The 14,193-nt window shown below is 40.3% G+C and overlaps 1 protein-coding gene across 2 annotated transcripts; it reads left to right on the forward strand.

Annotated features, from left to right (window-relative positions):
* The first annotated feature begins 402 nt into the window (after positions 1-402).
* LOC135517344 (B-cell receptor CD22-like) lies at positions 403-13,540 on the forward strand. Of its 2 annotated transcripts, none has more exons than XM_064941561.1 (9): positions 403-852; positions 1,032-1,086; positions 6,820-6,886; positions 7,947-8,330; positions 8,892-9,197; positions 9,328-9,594; positions 11,328-11,427; positions 11,537-11,594; positions 11,902-13,540. In XM_064941561.1, the coding sequence occupies exons 2-9, from the start codon at positions 1,072-1,074 to the stop codon at positions 12,163-12,165; spliced, it is 1,461 nt and encodes a 486-aa protein (XP_064797633.1). In that variant the 5' UTR covers positions 403-852; positions 1,032-1,071; the 3' UTR covers positions 12,166-13,540. The 2 variants fall into 2 exon arrangements, with proteins under 2 accessions (XP_064797633.1, XP_064797634.1); XM_064941562.1 differs by having other exon boundaries at positions 406-852; positions 1,032-1,091.
* Positions 13,541-14,193: the final 653 nt, after the last annotated feature.

The raw sequence follows: 14,193 nt of genomic DNA on the forward strand, positions 1-14,193 counted from the left end.
CCGTTAATGAAAGTAAGAATTTGTTCTTAACTGACTTGCCTGGTAAAATTTCCAGGTGAAAGCTATGATCCCTTATGGATGTCACTGGTTAAATCCACTTCAATCAGTGTAGTTAGAGGGGTGGAGACAGGTTAAAGAAGGATTTTTAAGCCTTGAGACAATTAAGAAATGGATTGCGCATATATGCCATTAAGAGGTTGAATGGGCAGGACAAGATTTTAGTGCCTTTGAATGGGGAAAGGGAAAGGGGGATACCTAGTCAGTTGTACAACAATGCATTCAACTGAAATGTTCAGGGGCAGAATGACAGATTTACCTTGTCAGCTCGGGGATTCAATCCAGCAACCTTTTGGTTCCTGGCCCAACGCTCTAATGGTAGAAGGTGCCAGGCACACCAGTTTGTGTCGAGAACTGCAACACTGCTGGGTTGCACCCAAAAGACATCTAGCCAACTAGATACAACTGTGGGAAGCATATAGAGTTAGCATCCTTGTTAATTGCTTTCGAAACCTTGTAGAGTCCATGCCCTGACAAATTTAGGTTGTTCTGACAGGGACGGGGGGGATATTTCCCTTTTAATGTAAGAGCTTTTTGAAAAGACTGCCTGAAGTTTCTGCCTGCTTTTGGTGGAATGGAGTTTTTGCCAATCTGGTGACGTCACCAGTCGGTAAACTACTTAAAATACCAATCAGAGAGTTCTAAACCTCTCTGCCAGTAACAGCTAGTTTTCCATCTTCCACTCCCCACTCAGACCACACCTGACAGTCCTAGCAAAATTCATGCTTGAGAAATTGCTCATGCTAAGAAGCTATTTTTGTTTATTTCTGACCATTTGAATTGAAAACAATCACAGTAAGAGCAAACTTGTGTTAAATGCCTTGTTCAAGGGCACATCAACAGTTTTTTCACCTTGTCGGCTCTGGTATTCTAACCAGCAACCGTTCGGTAACTGGACAAACAGTCTAAACGATAGTAATAGGAAGTATGTGACTGATGTGACTCAATTTAATTATAACACTTTTGTTTATCAGAAACCACTACGGGTGTGTGATAGCTTCTCCTTTCCTGTGGATGGTTTTCATGATTGTAAGGCAAGTGTTTGACTTTTTCACAATCTTATCTTTTAATTTTAGTGTTCAAATGAAATGAAGGAAATTCATTGCAAGTAATGAGATTTAAAATGTTCAAAGTACTGCTGATAGTTCATGTATTTGCTTCAAAACTGAAATACCTATTTGATATGAGCATTGGTGTAAAGTAGTTAAGTAACAATAGTTTTTTTGAGGTATCTGTACTTTACTATGTATATTTTTGACAACTTTTACTTAACTACATTCCTAAAGGAGATAATGTACTTTTTATTCCATGAATTTTCCCTGACATGCAAAAGTACTTGTCAAATTCACGCATTATCAAAAGAACATCCCTGGTCTATCCTACTGCCTCTGATCTGGGGGACTCATGAAACAGAAATGCTTTGTTCGTAAATTATGTCTTGAGTGTTGGAGTGGGTCCCTGGCTATCTGTAAATTGTGTCTTGAGTGTTGGAGTGGGCACCTGGCTATCTGTAAATGATGTCTTGAGTGTTGGAGTGGGCCCCTGGCTATTTGTAAATTATGTCTTGAGTGTTGGAGTTGGCCCCTGGCTATCTGTAAATGATGTCTTGAGTGTTGGAGTGGGCCCCTGGCTATCTGTAAATTATGTTGGAGTGTTGGAGTGTGCTATCTGTAAAGCTATCTGTAAAGAAAAAAAGAAAAGTGTGCTGTCTACTTTGCTTAATATAAGCAATTTGAAATGATTTATACTTTAAGGTATCTTTACTTGTACTGAAGTATGACAATTCTGTACTTTTTCCACCACTGGACACGGGGATGGTTCAATGCAATACATCTCTAATCCTGATAATGCCATGATTAAGAATGAATCATGAATAATGATGAGAAAGGAAGTTAATGGCTACATCAAAACACCCACATGAAAAAAATACTATAGTATCCACTGGAGTGTTTTTGCAGACGTTACTGTAGTATGTAATGTCTTTACCGACTAAGTCTTGAGATAAAATGATAAAAATGTTCCATAACCTGTTGGTCGGTAGGACTGGGATCTGAACAGATAGTTCAGCGCTTCTGCTCTTTTCTATAACCTGTAGAGAACACAATACATGCTCTAGACTTGGCATGTAGGTCTTTCACTTATGGGTGGCACAAATTGGGATATGGGAGAGGGGAGTGGGCAGGGTATATGCAAATTAAATACTGTAGTATTTACTATAGTTTTAAAAACTGTACTGTTTTTGCGGAATGTAGTGATTTTTGGGACATTATTGTAATATTTACTACAGTGTTTTTGTCACGACTCCTACCGAAGGTGGCTCCCCTTCCTGTTCGGGTGGCGCTCGGCGGTCGTCGTCACCGGCCTACTAGCTGCCACTGATCCTTTTTCCCCCCTTGTCTATTTATTAGTTGCACCTGCTGGTTGTGCGGGATTATTTTCAGTGTACACGACTGTAAGTCACGGTTGTGTGTGTGTGTGTGTGTGTGTGTGTGTGTGTGTGTGTGTGTGTGTGTGTGTGTGTGTGTGTGTGTGTGTGTGTGTGTGTGTGTGTGTGTGTGTGTGTGTGCGTGCGCGTGTGTGTGTGTTGCTGAACTGTTTAGTTCCCCATGTTTGGGGAATTTGTTTGGGTTGGCGTAGTTTTCACCAGTGTGGTGTATTAAAAGTATCTCTACTCTCAACTCTCTGCTTCCTGCGCCTGACCTCTTCCTTCACTACACCCTGGGCATTACAGTTTTTTTTAAATACCCACAAACAAAAGGTGACATTCTGTACTGTCACCTCATATGAAACATTTGATCTAAAATGGTGAAGTATTGAGCTAAATGTATCATTTTTGCTTCACTGTCCAAATACATACAGAGGGGAGTGCATGTGTTTTACATACGGTGCATTGGGAAAGTATTCAGACCCCTTGACTTTTCCCACATTTTGTTACGTTACAACCTTCTTCTAAATTTTGAATAAATTGATTTTTCCCCTCATCGATCTACACACAATACCCTGTAATGACAAAGCAAAAACAGGTTTAGACTTTTTTGAAAATGTATTAAAAATAAAAAAACTGAAATATCACATTTACATAAGTATTCAGACCCTTTACTCAGTACTTTGTTGAAGCACCTTTGGCAGACTCCTTGAGTCTTCTTGGGTATGATGCTACAAACTTTGCACAACTGTATTTGGGAAGTTTCTCCCATTCTTCTCTGTCGATCCTCTCAAGCTCTGTCAGGTTGGATGGGGAGCGTCACAGCACAGCTCTTTTCAGGTCTTTCTAGAGATGATCGATCAGGTCCAAGTCTGGGCTCTGGCTGGACCACTCAAGGACATTCAGATACTTGTCCCGAAGCCACTCCTGCGTTGTCTTGTCTGTGTGCTTAGGGTTGTTGTCCTGTTGGAAGGTGAACCTTCGCCCCAGTCTGAGGTCCTGAGCACTCTGGAGCAGGTTTTCATCAAGGATCTCTCTGTACTTTTCTCCGTTCATCTTTCTCTCGATCCGAACTAGTCTCCCAGTCCCTGTCGCTGAAAAACATCCCCACAGCTCTAGGAAGTCTTTGTGGTTCCAATTTTCTTCCATTTAAGAATGATTGAGGCCACGGTGTTCTTGGGGACCTTCAATGCTGCAGAAATGTTTTGGTACCCTTCCCCAGATCTGTGCCTCGACACAATCCTGTCCCTGAGCTTTACAGACTATTCCTTCGACCTCATGGCTTGATTTTTGCTCTGATATACACTGTCAACTGTGGGGCCTTTATATACAGTGCCTTGCGAAAGTATTCGGCCCCCTTGAACTTTGCGACCTTTTGCCACATTTCAGGCTTCAAACATAAAGATATACAACTGTATTTTTTTGTGAAGAATCAACAACAAGTGGGACACAATCATGAAGTGGAACGACATTTATTGGATATTTCAAACCTTTTTAACAAATCAAAAACTGAAAAATTGGGCGTGCAAAATTATTCAGCCCCTTTACTTTCAGTGCAGCAAACTCTCTCCAGAAGTTCATTGAGGATCTCTAAATGATCCAATGTTGACCTAAATGACTAATGATGATAAATACAATCCACCTGTGTGTAATCAAGTCTCCGTATAAATGCACCTGCACTGTGATAGTCTCAGAGGTCCGTTAAAAGCGCAGAGAGCATCATGAAGAACAAGGAACACACCAGGCAGGTCCGAGATACTGTTGTGAAGAAGTTTAAAGCCGGATTTGGATACAAAAAGATTTCCCAAGCTTTAAACATCCCAAGGAGCACTGTGCAAGCGATAATATTGAAATGGAAGGAGTATCAGACCACTGCAAATCTACCAAGAACTGGCCGTCCCTCTAAACTTTCAGCTCATACAAGGAGAAGACTGATCAGAGATGCAGCCAAGAGGCCCATGATCACTCTGGATGAACTGCAGAGATCTACAGCTGAGGTGGGAGACTCTGTCCATAGGACAACAATCAGTCGTATATTGCACAAATCTGGCCTTTACGGAAGAGTGGCAAGAAGAAAGCCATTTCTTAAAGATATCCATAAAAAGTGCTGTTTAAAGTTTGCCACAAGCCACCTGGGAGACACACCAAACATGTGGAAGAAGGTGATCTGGTCAGATGAAACCAAAATTTAACTTTTTGGCAACAATGCAAAACGTTATGTTTGGCGTAAAAGCAACACAGCTCATCACCCTGAACACACCATACCCACTGTCAAACATGGTGGTGGCAGCATCATGGTTTGGGCCTGCTTTTCTTCAGCAGGGACAGGGAAGATGGTTAAAATTGATGGGAAGATGGATGGAGCCAAATACAGGACCATTCTGGAAGAAAACCTGATGGAGTCTGCAAAAGACCTGAGACTGGGACGGAGATTTGTCTTCCAACAAGACAATGATCCAAAACATAAAGCAAAATCTACAATGGAATGGTTCAAAAATAAACATATCCAGGTGTTAGAATGGCCAAGTCAAAGTCCAGACCTGAATCCAATCGAGAATCTGTGGAAAGAACTGAAAACTGCTGTTCACAAATGCTCTCCATCCAACCTCACTGAGCTCGAGCTGTTTTGCAAGGAGGAATGGGGAAAAATTTCAGTCTCTCGATGTGCAAAACTGATAGAGACATACCCCAAGCGACTTACAGCTGTAATCGCAGCAAAAGGTGGCGCTACAAAGTATTAACTTAAGGGGCTGAATAATTTTGCACGCCCAATTTTTCAGTTTTTCATTTGTTAAAAAAGTTTGAAATATCCAATAAATGTTGTCCCACTTCATGATTGTGTCCCACTTGTTGTTGATTCTTCACAAAAAAATACAGTTTTATATCTTTATGTTTGAAGCCTGAAATGTGGCAAAAGGTCACAAAGTTCAAGGGGGCCGAATACTTTCGCAAGGCACTGTAGATAGGTGTATGCCTTTCCAAATCATGTCCAATTCATTGATTTTACCACAGGTGAACTCCAATCTAGTTGGAGAAACATCTCAAGGATGGTCAATGGAAACAGGATGCACCTGAGCTCAAGTTTGAGTCTCACAGCAAAGGGTCTAAATACTTATAGTATCAGTCAAAAGTTTGGACACGCCTACTCATTCAAGGGTTTTTGTTTATTTTTTACTATTTTCTACATTGTAGAATAATAGTGAAGACATCAAAACTATGAAATAACACATTTGGAATCTTGTAGTAATCAAAAAAAGTGTTAAACAAATCCAAATCTATTTTATATTTCAGATTCTTCAAAGTAGCCACCCTTTGCCTTGATGACAGCTTTACACACACTTGGCATTATCTCAATAGTATTCTGCAGCAATACGCTATCCCATCTGGTTTGCGCTTAGTGGGACTATAATTTGTTTTTCAACAGAACAATTACCCAACACACCTTCAGGCTGTGTAAGAGCTATTTGACCAAGACGGAGAGTAATGGAGTGCTGCATCAGATGACCTGGCTTCCACAATCGTCCGACTTCAACCCAATTGAGATGGTTTGAGATGAGTTGGAACGCAGAGTGAAGGAAAAGCAATCAACAAGTGCTCAGCATATGTGGGAACTCCTTCACCTGCATTCCAAGTGAAGCTGGTTGAGAGAATGCCAAGACTGAAGCTGTCATCAAGGCAAAGGGTGGCTACTTTGAAGAATCTCAAATATGAAATATATTTGGATTTGTTTAACCCTTTTTGGGTTATTACAGGATTCCATATGTGTTATTTCATAGTTTTGATGTCTTCACTATTATTCTACAATGTAGAAAATTGTAAAAAGAAAGAAAAACCCTTGAATGAGTAGCTGTGTCCAAACTTTTGACTGGTGGTGTATGTAAATAATGTATTTCTGTTTTTTATTTATTTTTGCTTTGTCATTATGGGGTATTGTGTGTAGATTGATGAGGAAAATATTTTTAAGCAATTTTAGAACAAGGCTGTAATGTAACAAAATGTGGAAAAGGTCAAGCGGTCTGAATACTTTCTGTATGCATCATATGCTCTTAACCATAGCAACTTACAGGAGCAATTAGGGTTAAGTGAGTCGCTGAAGGGAACAGACATATTTTTCACGTAGTTGGCTCAGGACTTCAAACCATCTACCTTTCAGTTACTGGCCTTGTCTTCCTCACTCCTTGCATCCTCTCTCCTCGACTCTTCAACATTCATTGAAGGTGAAAATCCGAAGTGATCTTCTCCTCCAATGCCATTTGAGTAGGTGCAGAGAAATTGATGTCAGAGTGTTGTGTGAGTTAGGCTACTTTACCATTAAGTGTATGTTTGTACCGTTTCAGGTGAATGTGAATTCTGACATGGCATGTAGTACTGACAACATGTTTCTCATTGGCCTCTTTATGTCAGGTGAGTTTTCCACACAGCTCCAATTTTTTGTAGTTATGAACAGGACAAAGATAAAGTCATTCCATTTTATGGTATGAGCTATATTTCCATCTTTCTCAATGTGAAAATAGAGTACATTTGTGTCAGGATTTGGCCAGCGTTGTTCCGGTTTTTGGTCACTAGATGCCCCCATTGTGCTTTTTGACCTTTTGCTTTCCCTTGATTCCCATTATTATTTGCACCTGTGCCTCGTTTCCCCTGATTGTATTGAAACCCTTAGTTTCCCTCAGTTCTTTGCTCTGTGTTTGTATGTTAGCACCCAGCCCTAGTATTCTGTGAGCTCTTGTTGATCCCGGTGGACGCTCTTGTGGAATTCTGTTTTTTTGTTCTTGTTTGTTTGTTTTTGAGTATCTTTTGAGCCTTTTTGTGCTATACCTACCACCTTGTGGATTTGCCTTTCTGTCTTGGAGGATTACCTTGTGGATTACCTTGTTCTTGTGGAATTCCTTTTGAGGTTGTGGAGTTACATGTTTTCCTGAAGGACTTCACTTTTTACTTTATTAAACACACCGTCTCAAGTACTGCTGTGTCTGCCTCATCTTCTGGGTTCTGCCGACTATTCGTGGCTCAGTTGGTTAAGTGACTGTTTCTCACTCCGGAGACCCGGGTTCGTAACTGGGTCCTGACAGAAACACAGAGCCAAGAACTGAGGGAAACTAAGGGTTTAAATACAATCAGGGGAAACGAGGCACAGGTGCAAATAATAATGGGGATCAAGGGAAAGCAAAAGGTCAAAAAGCACAATGGGGGCATCTAGTGACCAAAAACCGGAACAACCCTGGCCAAATCCTGACACATTTGACTACGGATAATTGCAGTTTAATTGTCTCAATTCAAATACATTCTTATTATGTATTCCATATATGTGTATGCTCCAGTCTAGGGCATGTAATCTCGACATACAGTATCATGAATCACCTGTACATTGAAATAAGTTAATCTTATTTAACTGTAATGGCATATCGACAGAGACTACTGAAAATATCACATAACCTCTCTGATGTTGACCTTGATATTGCAGGTGTTTTGGCCTGTTTTGGCCAAAGACATTTGATCACCACAATGCCAGAGAAATTGGATGTACTGAGTGGCTCCTGTGTTCAAATCCCATGTGCATTTGAAGTTCCTCAAGATTGCTCTACATTTAACAGCACATTAATTACCTCCGGAGTGTGGATTAAAGAATCACCGTACTTTAGTGGCAGGCTGAACATTGTGATATTTAACAGTAGTAAGACATACAACACCTATCAAGGGAAGATAACTGGAAACATGTCCTGGAAGGACTGCACCACAGTCTTCTTCAATGTAACCTCTAGTTACACTAACAGCTACTTCTTCAGAATTGAGAGTAGACCATTCAGCGCAACAGACCCTGAGAAGTCTGTTCTTATAGTTGTCAGAGGTAAGAGACAATTTAACTGTTTATCCCCCAAAAAAATCTGTTTAGAGTCCTTGCATCAAATTACACAAGTAGAATAAGAACAAGTGGACAGTGTGGCTGTCAGTGTCAACTGGGCTGGGGAGTAACTGATTACATGTAATCATATATTACAAACAACGGAAACTGCAATTACTTACGTTACCAGCAAAAAATTAATTGTAATCAGATTACAGATACTTTTGAAAAAGTAGATGACTACTTTTTCGATTACATTTAAATTCAGAAATTATGTTTGCGGAATACAAATACGTTAGACACTTCTGTTTTCTCAATGACATTCAATTCAGCATTGAAAAAATGTGCAGGTTTAAATCAGAGACCACAATGAACACACCAAATGTGTTTGATGGATTCCAAAAGTAACTGGAAGTAATCAGATTATGTTACTACATTTTGGTAATCCGTACATTACATTACTGATTACAATTTTGGACAGGTAACTTTTAACTGTAACATATTACATTTAGATAGTAACCTACCCAACCGTGAGTGTAAAATAAGTTAACCTGCAATGTATTACAGATTTGCCTCTCAGACCCAAGATTACTGTCTCAGGTGAGATGAAGGAAGAGAGGCCTGTCAGTTTGAACTGCTCTGCTGCAGCACCCTGTCCCAAACACTCTCCTAAACTGACATGGACTCTCCCAACCCTGTTTACACCTGAGAACCAACTGCAAGAGAATTCAGATCAAACCAAATCTGTTCTCTCCACGGTGATATTCACTGCTTCACACCTTCATCATGAGAAGAACATCACTTGTACTGCAGTCTACCCAGTAGGAACAAGCAACAAGACAGCTGAACATACCATGACGCTTAACGTTTTATGTAAGATTTAGTCCCTGGATCCTGTAAATCATTCTGTCATTATGTTTTCACTGATGATTATGTCATAGACCGGTATTGATCAGACTATTCAAAATACCAGATACACTCCTAATTAACCCCTCTCCCCCAGTCTCTCCTAAAAACACCTCAGCCTCCCTCAGTCCAGCTGATCCAGTATCAGTGGGAAGTTGTGTGAATCTGACCTGCAGCAGCACTGCCAACCCTCCTGTGACAAACTTCACCTGGTTCCAGATTTGTGGGGGTAAACCAACACAGGTAGCATCTGGACAGACCTACACCATCAATGTGACTGTTGGTGATGGAGGGATGTACTACTGTGAAGCAAGAAATTATCACGGCATTGAGAAGTCAATGAAAGTGCTTCTAGCTATTGAAGGTAACACAGGGGCACATAGGACACAATCTTTGGTTAGATATACATTACATGACCAAAAGTATGTGAATAACTGCTTGTTGAAAATCCCATTCCAAAATTATGAGCATAAATATAGAGTTGGTCCCCCTTTTGCTGCTATAACATCCTCCACTCTTCTGGGAATGCTTTCCACTAGATGTTGGAACATTGTTGCGATGACTTGCTTCCATTCAGCCGCAAGAACATTAGTGTGGTCGAGCACTGATGTTGGGCAATTATGCCTGGCTTGCAGTCGGCGTTCCAATTCATCCCAAAGGTGTTCGATCAGGTTGAGGTCATGGCTCTGTGCAGGCCAGTCAAGTTCTTCCACACCGATCTCGGCAAACCATTTCTGTATGGACCTTGCTTTGTGCACGGAGGCATTGTCATGCTGAAACAGGAAAGGGACTTCCCCAAACTGTTGCCACAATGTTGGAAGCACAGAATCATCTAGAATGTCATTGTATGCTGTAGCGTTAAGATTTCCCTTCACTGGAACTAAGGGGCCTAGCCCAAACCATGAAAAAACAGCCCCAGACCATTATTCCTCATCCACCAAACTTTACATTGGACACTGCATTGGGTCAGGTGGCATTCTCCTGGCATCCGCCATTGCCAGATTCGTCTGTCGGACTGTCGGATGGTGAAGCATGATTCATCACTCCAGATAACGCAGTTTCCACTGCTTCAGAGTCCAATAGAGATCTGCTTTACACCACTCCAGCCAACGCTTGGCATTGTGCATGGTGATTTTAGGCTTGTGTGTGGCTGCTTGGTCATGGAAACCCAATTCATGAAGCTCACGACGAACAGTTATTGTGCTGACGTTGCTTCCAGAGACAGTTTGGAACTCAATAGTGAGTGTTGTAACTGAGGACAGACAATTTTTATGCGCTACGCGCTTCAGCACTCAGTGATCCCATTCTGTGACCTTCTGTGGCCTACCACTTCGCGGCTGAGCCGTTGTTGCTCCTTGACTTTCCACTTCACAATAACAGCACTTACAGTTGAACGTGGCAGCTCTAGCATTTTAGGTTTCCTCCAGACATTGAAGCTTGGCATTCAGGCCAAAGAGTTCAATCTTGGTTTCATCACACCACAGAATCTTGTTTCTCATGGTCTGAGAGTTATTTAGGTGCCTTTTGGCAAACTCTAAGTGGGCTGTCATGTGGCTTTTACTGAGGAGTGGCCACCTCCCTGACCAAGGTCCTTCTCCCCCTATTGCTCAGTTTGGCCGGGCCGCGCGCTCTAGGAAGAGTCTTGCAGGTTCCAAACTTCTTCCATTTAAGAATGATGGAGGTCACTGTGTTCTTCGGGACTTTCAATGCTGCAAACATTTTTTGGTACCTTTCCCCAGATCTGTGCCTCGACACAATCCTGTCTCAGAGCTCTACAGACAATTCCTTCGACCTCATGGCTTGGTTTTTGCTCTGACATGTACTGTCAACTGTGGACAGGTGTGTGCTTTTCCAAATCATGTCCAATCAATTGAATATATCACAGGTGGACTCCAATCAAGTTCTAGAAACATCTCAAGGATGATCATGTAAACAGGATGAACCTGAGCCCAATTTCGAGTCTCATAGCAAAGAGTCTGAATACTTATGCAAAGTGTTTTTTTTGTTGTTGTTTTTTTATACATTTGCAAAAATTTCGAAAAACTTGTTTTAATTTATTTTTGAAAGAAATGACCATAATATATGCTGTATTTTCAGGGCAAGAAGAACCTCTTAACCCAAGGGTTTTGGGAATCGCAGGAGCAGGAGGAACCTTGGGAGTAATTTTGCTAATCATCCTGATCACTTTCTTTGGATGGTAAAATATTTTCCGGCCTCTGCAAAACTGTGTATTTATTTTGTGTTTGTGCTTTTGTATATGAAATCCTTCTCAGTGCATTCAGAAAGTATTCTTAAATGTCTTCCAGGAAGAGAAAATCTAGGCTCGCTGATGGACTTGAAAGGACAGACAATCCACTGGGACAGGTGGGAATAAGGCTAAACTTTTAAAACCCATCTACAAAATGCAATGAAGGAAGTACAAAAAAAATAATTTAAGAGGAAATTTAGGGTGATAAGACCACACCGATAGCAATGATGCCACATCCTATAAGAACAACAAATAATAACAGCATATTTGTTGAACTTTGTACTTCTGTCAGTTAATAGGAATTGATATCAGTATGTTACACATCCTATGTGTAATGTGTTGTATAACTTAATGCCTTATCAGTTCATTATTCTTACAAAGTATGGTTCCTGGCACCTTTTCCTTTCTGTGTTCTCTCCACAGAACTCCCCAGTTGGGATGGTGTATACTAATCAGGCCATGACCAGAGAGGAACCAGAGGAACCAGCAGAAGACCAGCCTGAGGAGATCCACTACGGTGAGATAGACTTCTCCAAACTTCGGCCCAAAGAGACACCAGCTGTAGCCCTGGACAGGGAACAGGGGCAGGAGAGTGAATACGCTGAAGTCAGTGTGACCGGGAGAGGGGCCCAGGAACCTCCAGTTAAAACTACTTCAGGATCGGTGTCCGTTCCACGGGATGGTTGAGCTAACGTAGGCTAATGCAATTAGCAAGAGGTTGTAAGTAACAAGAAAATTTCCCAGGACATAGACATGTCTGATATTGGCAGAAAGCTTACATTCTTGTTAATCTAACTGCACTGTCCAATTTACAGTAGCCTTTACAGTGAAAGAATAACATGCTATTGTTTGAGGAGAGCGCACAATTTTGAACATAAAAAGTTATTAATAAACAAATTAGGCACATTTGGGCAGTATTGATACCATTTTGCAATGGTTCATTGGCTCAGTCTAATATTTTGCACATACACTGCTGCCATCTAGTTGCCAAAATATATAATATATGTACCTGGGCTGGAATAATACATTAGGCCTTTCTCTTGCATTTCAAAGATGATGGTACAAAAAATAATACAAAATAACTGTTTGTTTTTTCTTTGTAGTATCTTTTACCAGATCTATTGTGTTATATTCTCCTACATTCCTTTCACATTTCCACAAATTTCAAAGTGTTTCCTTTCAAATGGTACCAAGAATATGCATATCCTTGCTTCAGGGCCTGAGCTACAGGCAGTTAGATTTGGGTATATCATTTTAGACTAACATTGAAAAAAAAGGGGCAGATCATTTAACAACCTAGATGGGGTCTATGCACAAGTGAATAAGAAAAGTGCATTTTAAGCATTTTGCCAATGGATATTAATTATTTTTATGGGCAGTATGTATTTTGTAATTGTTTTCTATTAGTATTTAGTTGTTATATTCACCATTTTGGTCTCTTTGATTATTTGCATATTTGTAGAATTTTCAAGGATGAAAAGTGTTTAACTGTTACTACAGTGGTGGTTGGATGATACTCTTTATTTTAACCAATTTATTTTGAGTACTGATTTCACATAGCAGTTTAAGGCCATATAAAGTCAATGATGACTGAGGAAAGAAGAAACACAATTAGTTGTAAAGACAATGGCCTGATGCAAGACAGGAAGTTGATGAAGTAAGTGTACATTTCCAGACTGATGATAAAATCTACTGGTCACTATTTTTCTTTTACTTTAATGCAGTTGCCGGAATAACAAATTATCTATTTTTTATGTCTATTTCAATGTTGTACTTATCAGTTTTTATGTTGAGCAAGAGAAGAAATTGAGGCTGAATTTGAAGTTTATTAATTGCATTGTAATAAAAACCTTTACATTTAATGTCCATAATCTCTTGCTCTTATTTGATCCAACATTTTACATACAGTATCTCATGCCTAAAAGTTATATCATCATTTTGTGAAGACTATGTTATACTGATCGCACTATACGCTTTTGTGCATGTACATATGGTTGTCCTTGTTCGGTGGAGCCATTGGACGTCTTTCAGCGAAGTTCCTATCGGCGGATTCAGGCCAACAGACGGGTTGGAACTGTCTATCACAGTATAAAGAATACTGTTTTACATACGTCTTGTCAGTTCCCTGTTCTGCCCTGCGTGGTATTACAGTGAGCCCGTATATACGAAAGTTGCATTTGCCATTTATTACTTAGCTAATAAAAAATACATAGTATAAAATTGGTGACTCATTGTTATATTTATCCTGATACCAGATTTGAATTTACGCAATCCTAACAATTTGGTGACCACCGACGTGATCTGGTAGAAGGAAGACGCTGGAAATTGTCCGGCCGATTGGCCAGTACTGTCGTCAGATGGTGTGTCTCACAAATCCTGACCAGTCAACTAAAAGAGGTAAGCAGACACCTGTTGTGAAAAACTAAAGTTCTACACATTGGAGTTGTCCAAATTTAGTTTTGTGAGACACCTGCTTGATGTAAGTTACTAAATTTAAACTATTGTGACATGTGATTTTGGAATATAGTTGAGTAAGTAATTGGCAACTGCAATTTTATTATTGATCAACAATACTTAATGATGCATTGTGTATGGGATGTACTAGTATGCCTGGCTGGTAGGTGGTAACAGAGAACACTTACTACATGTATGAATGGTGGGTAACGGGTGACCACCAAAGCTTGAATGGATAGTCTGCGACTACATGTATGATTC

Source organism: Oncorhynchus masou, chromosome 28 (genome assembly GCF_036934945.1).
Source record: "Oncorhynchus masou masou isolate Uvic2021 chromosome 28, UVic_Omas_1.1, whole genome shotgun sequence".
In the NCBI taxonomy this organism is placed as follows: domain Eukaryota; kingdom Metazoa; phylum Chordata; class Actinopteri; order Salmoniformes; family Salmonidae; genus Oncorhynchus; species Oncorhynchus masou.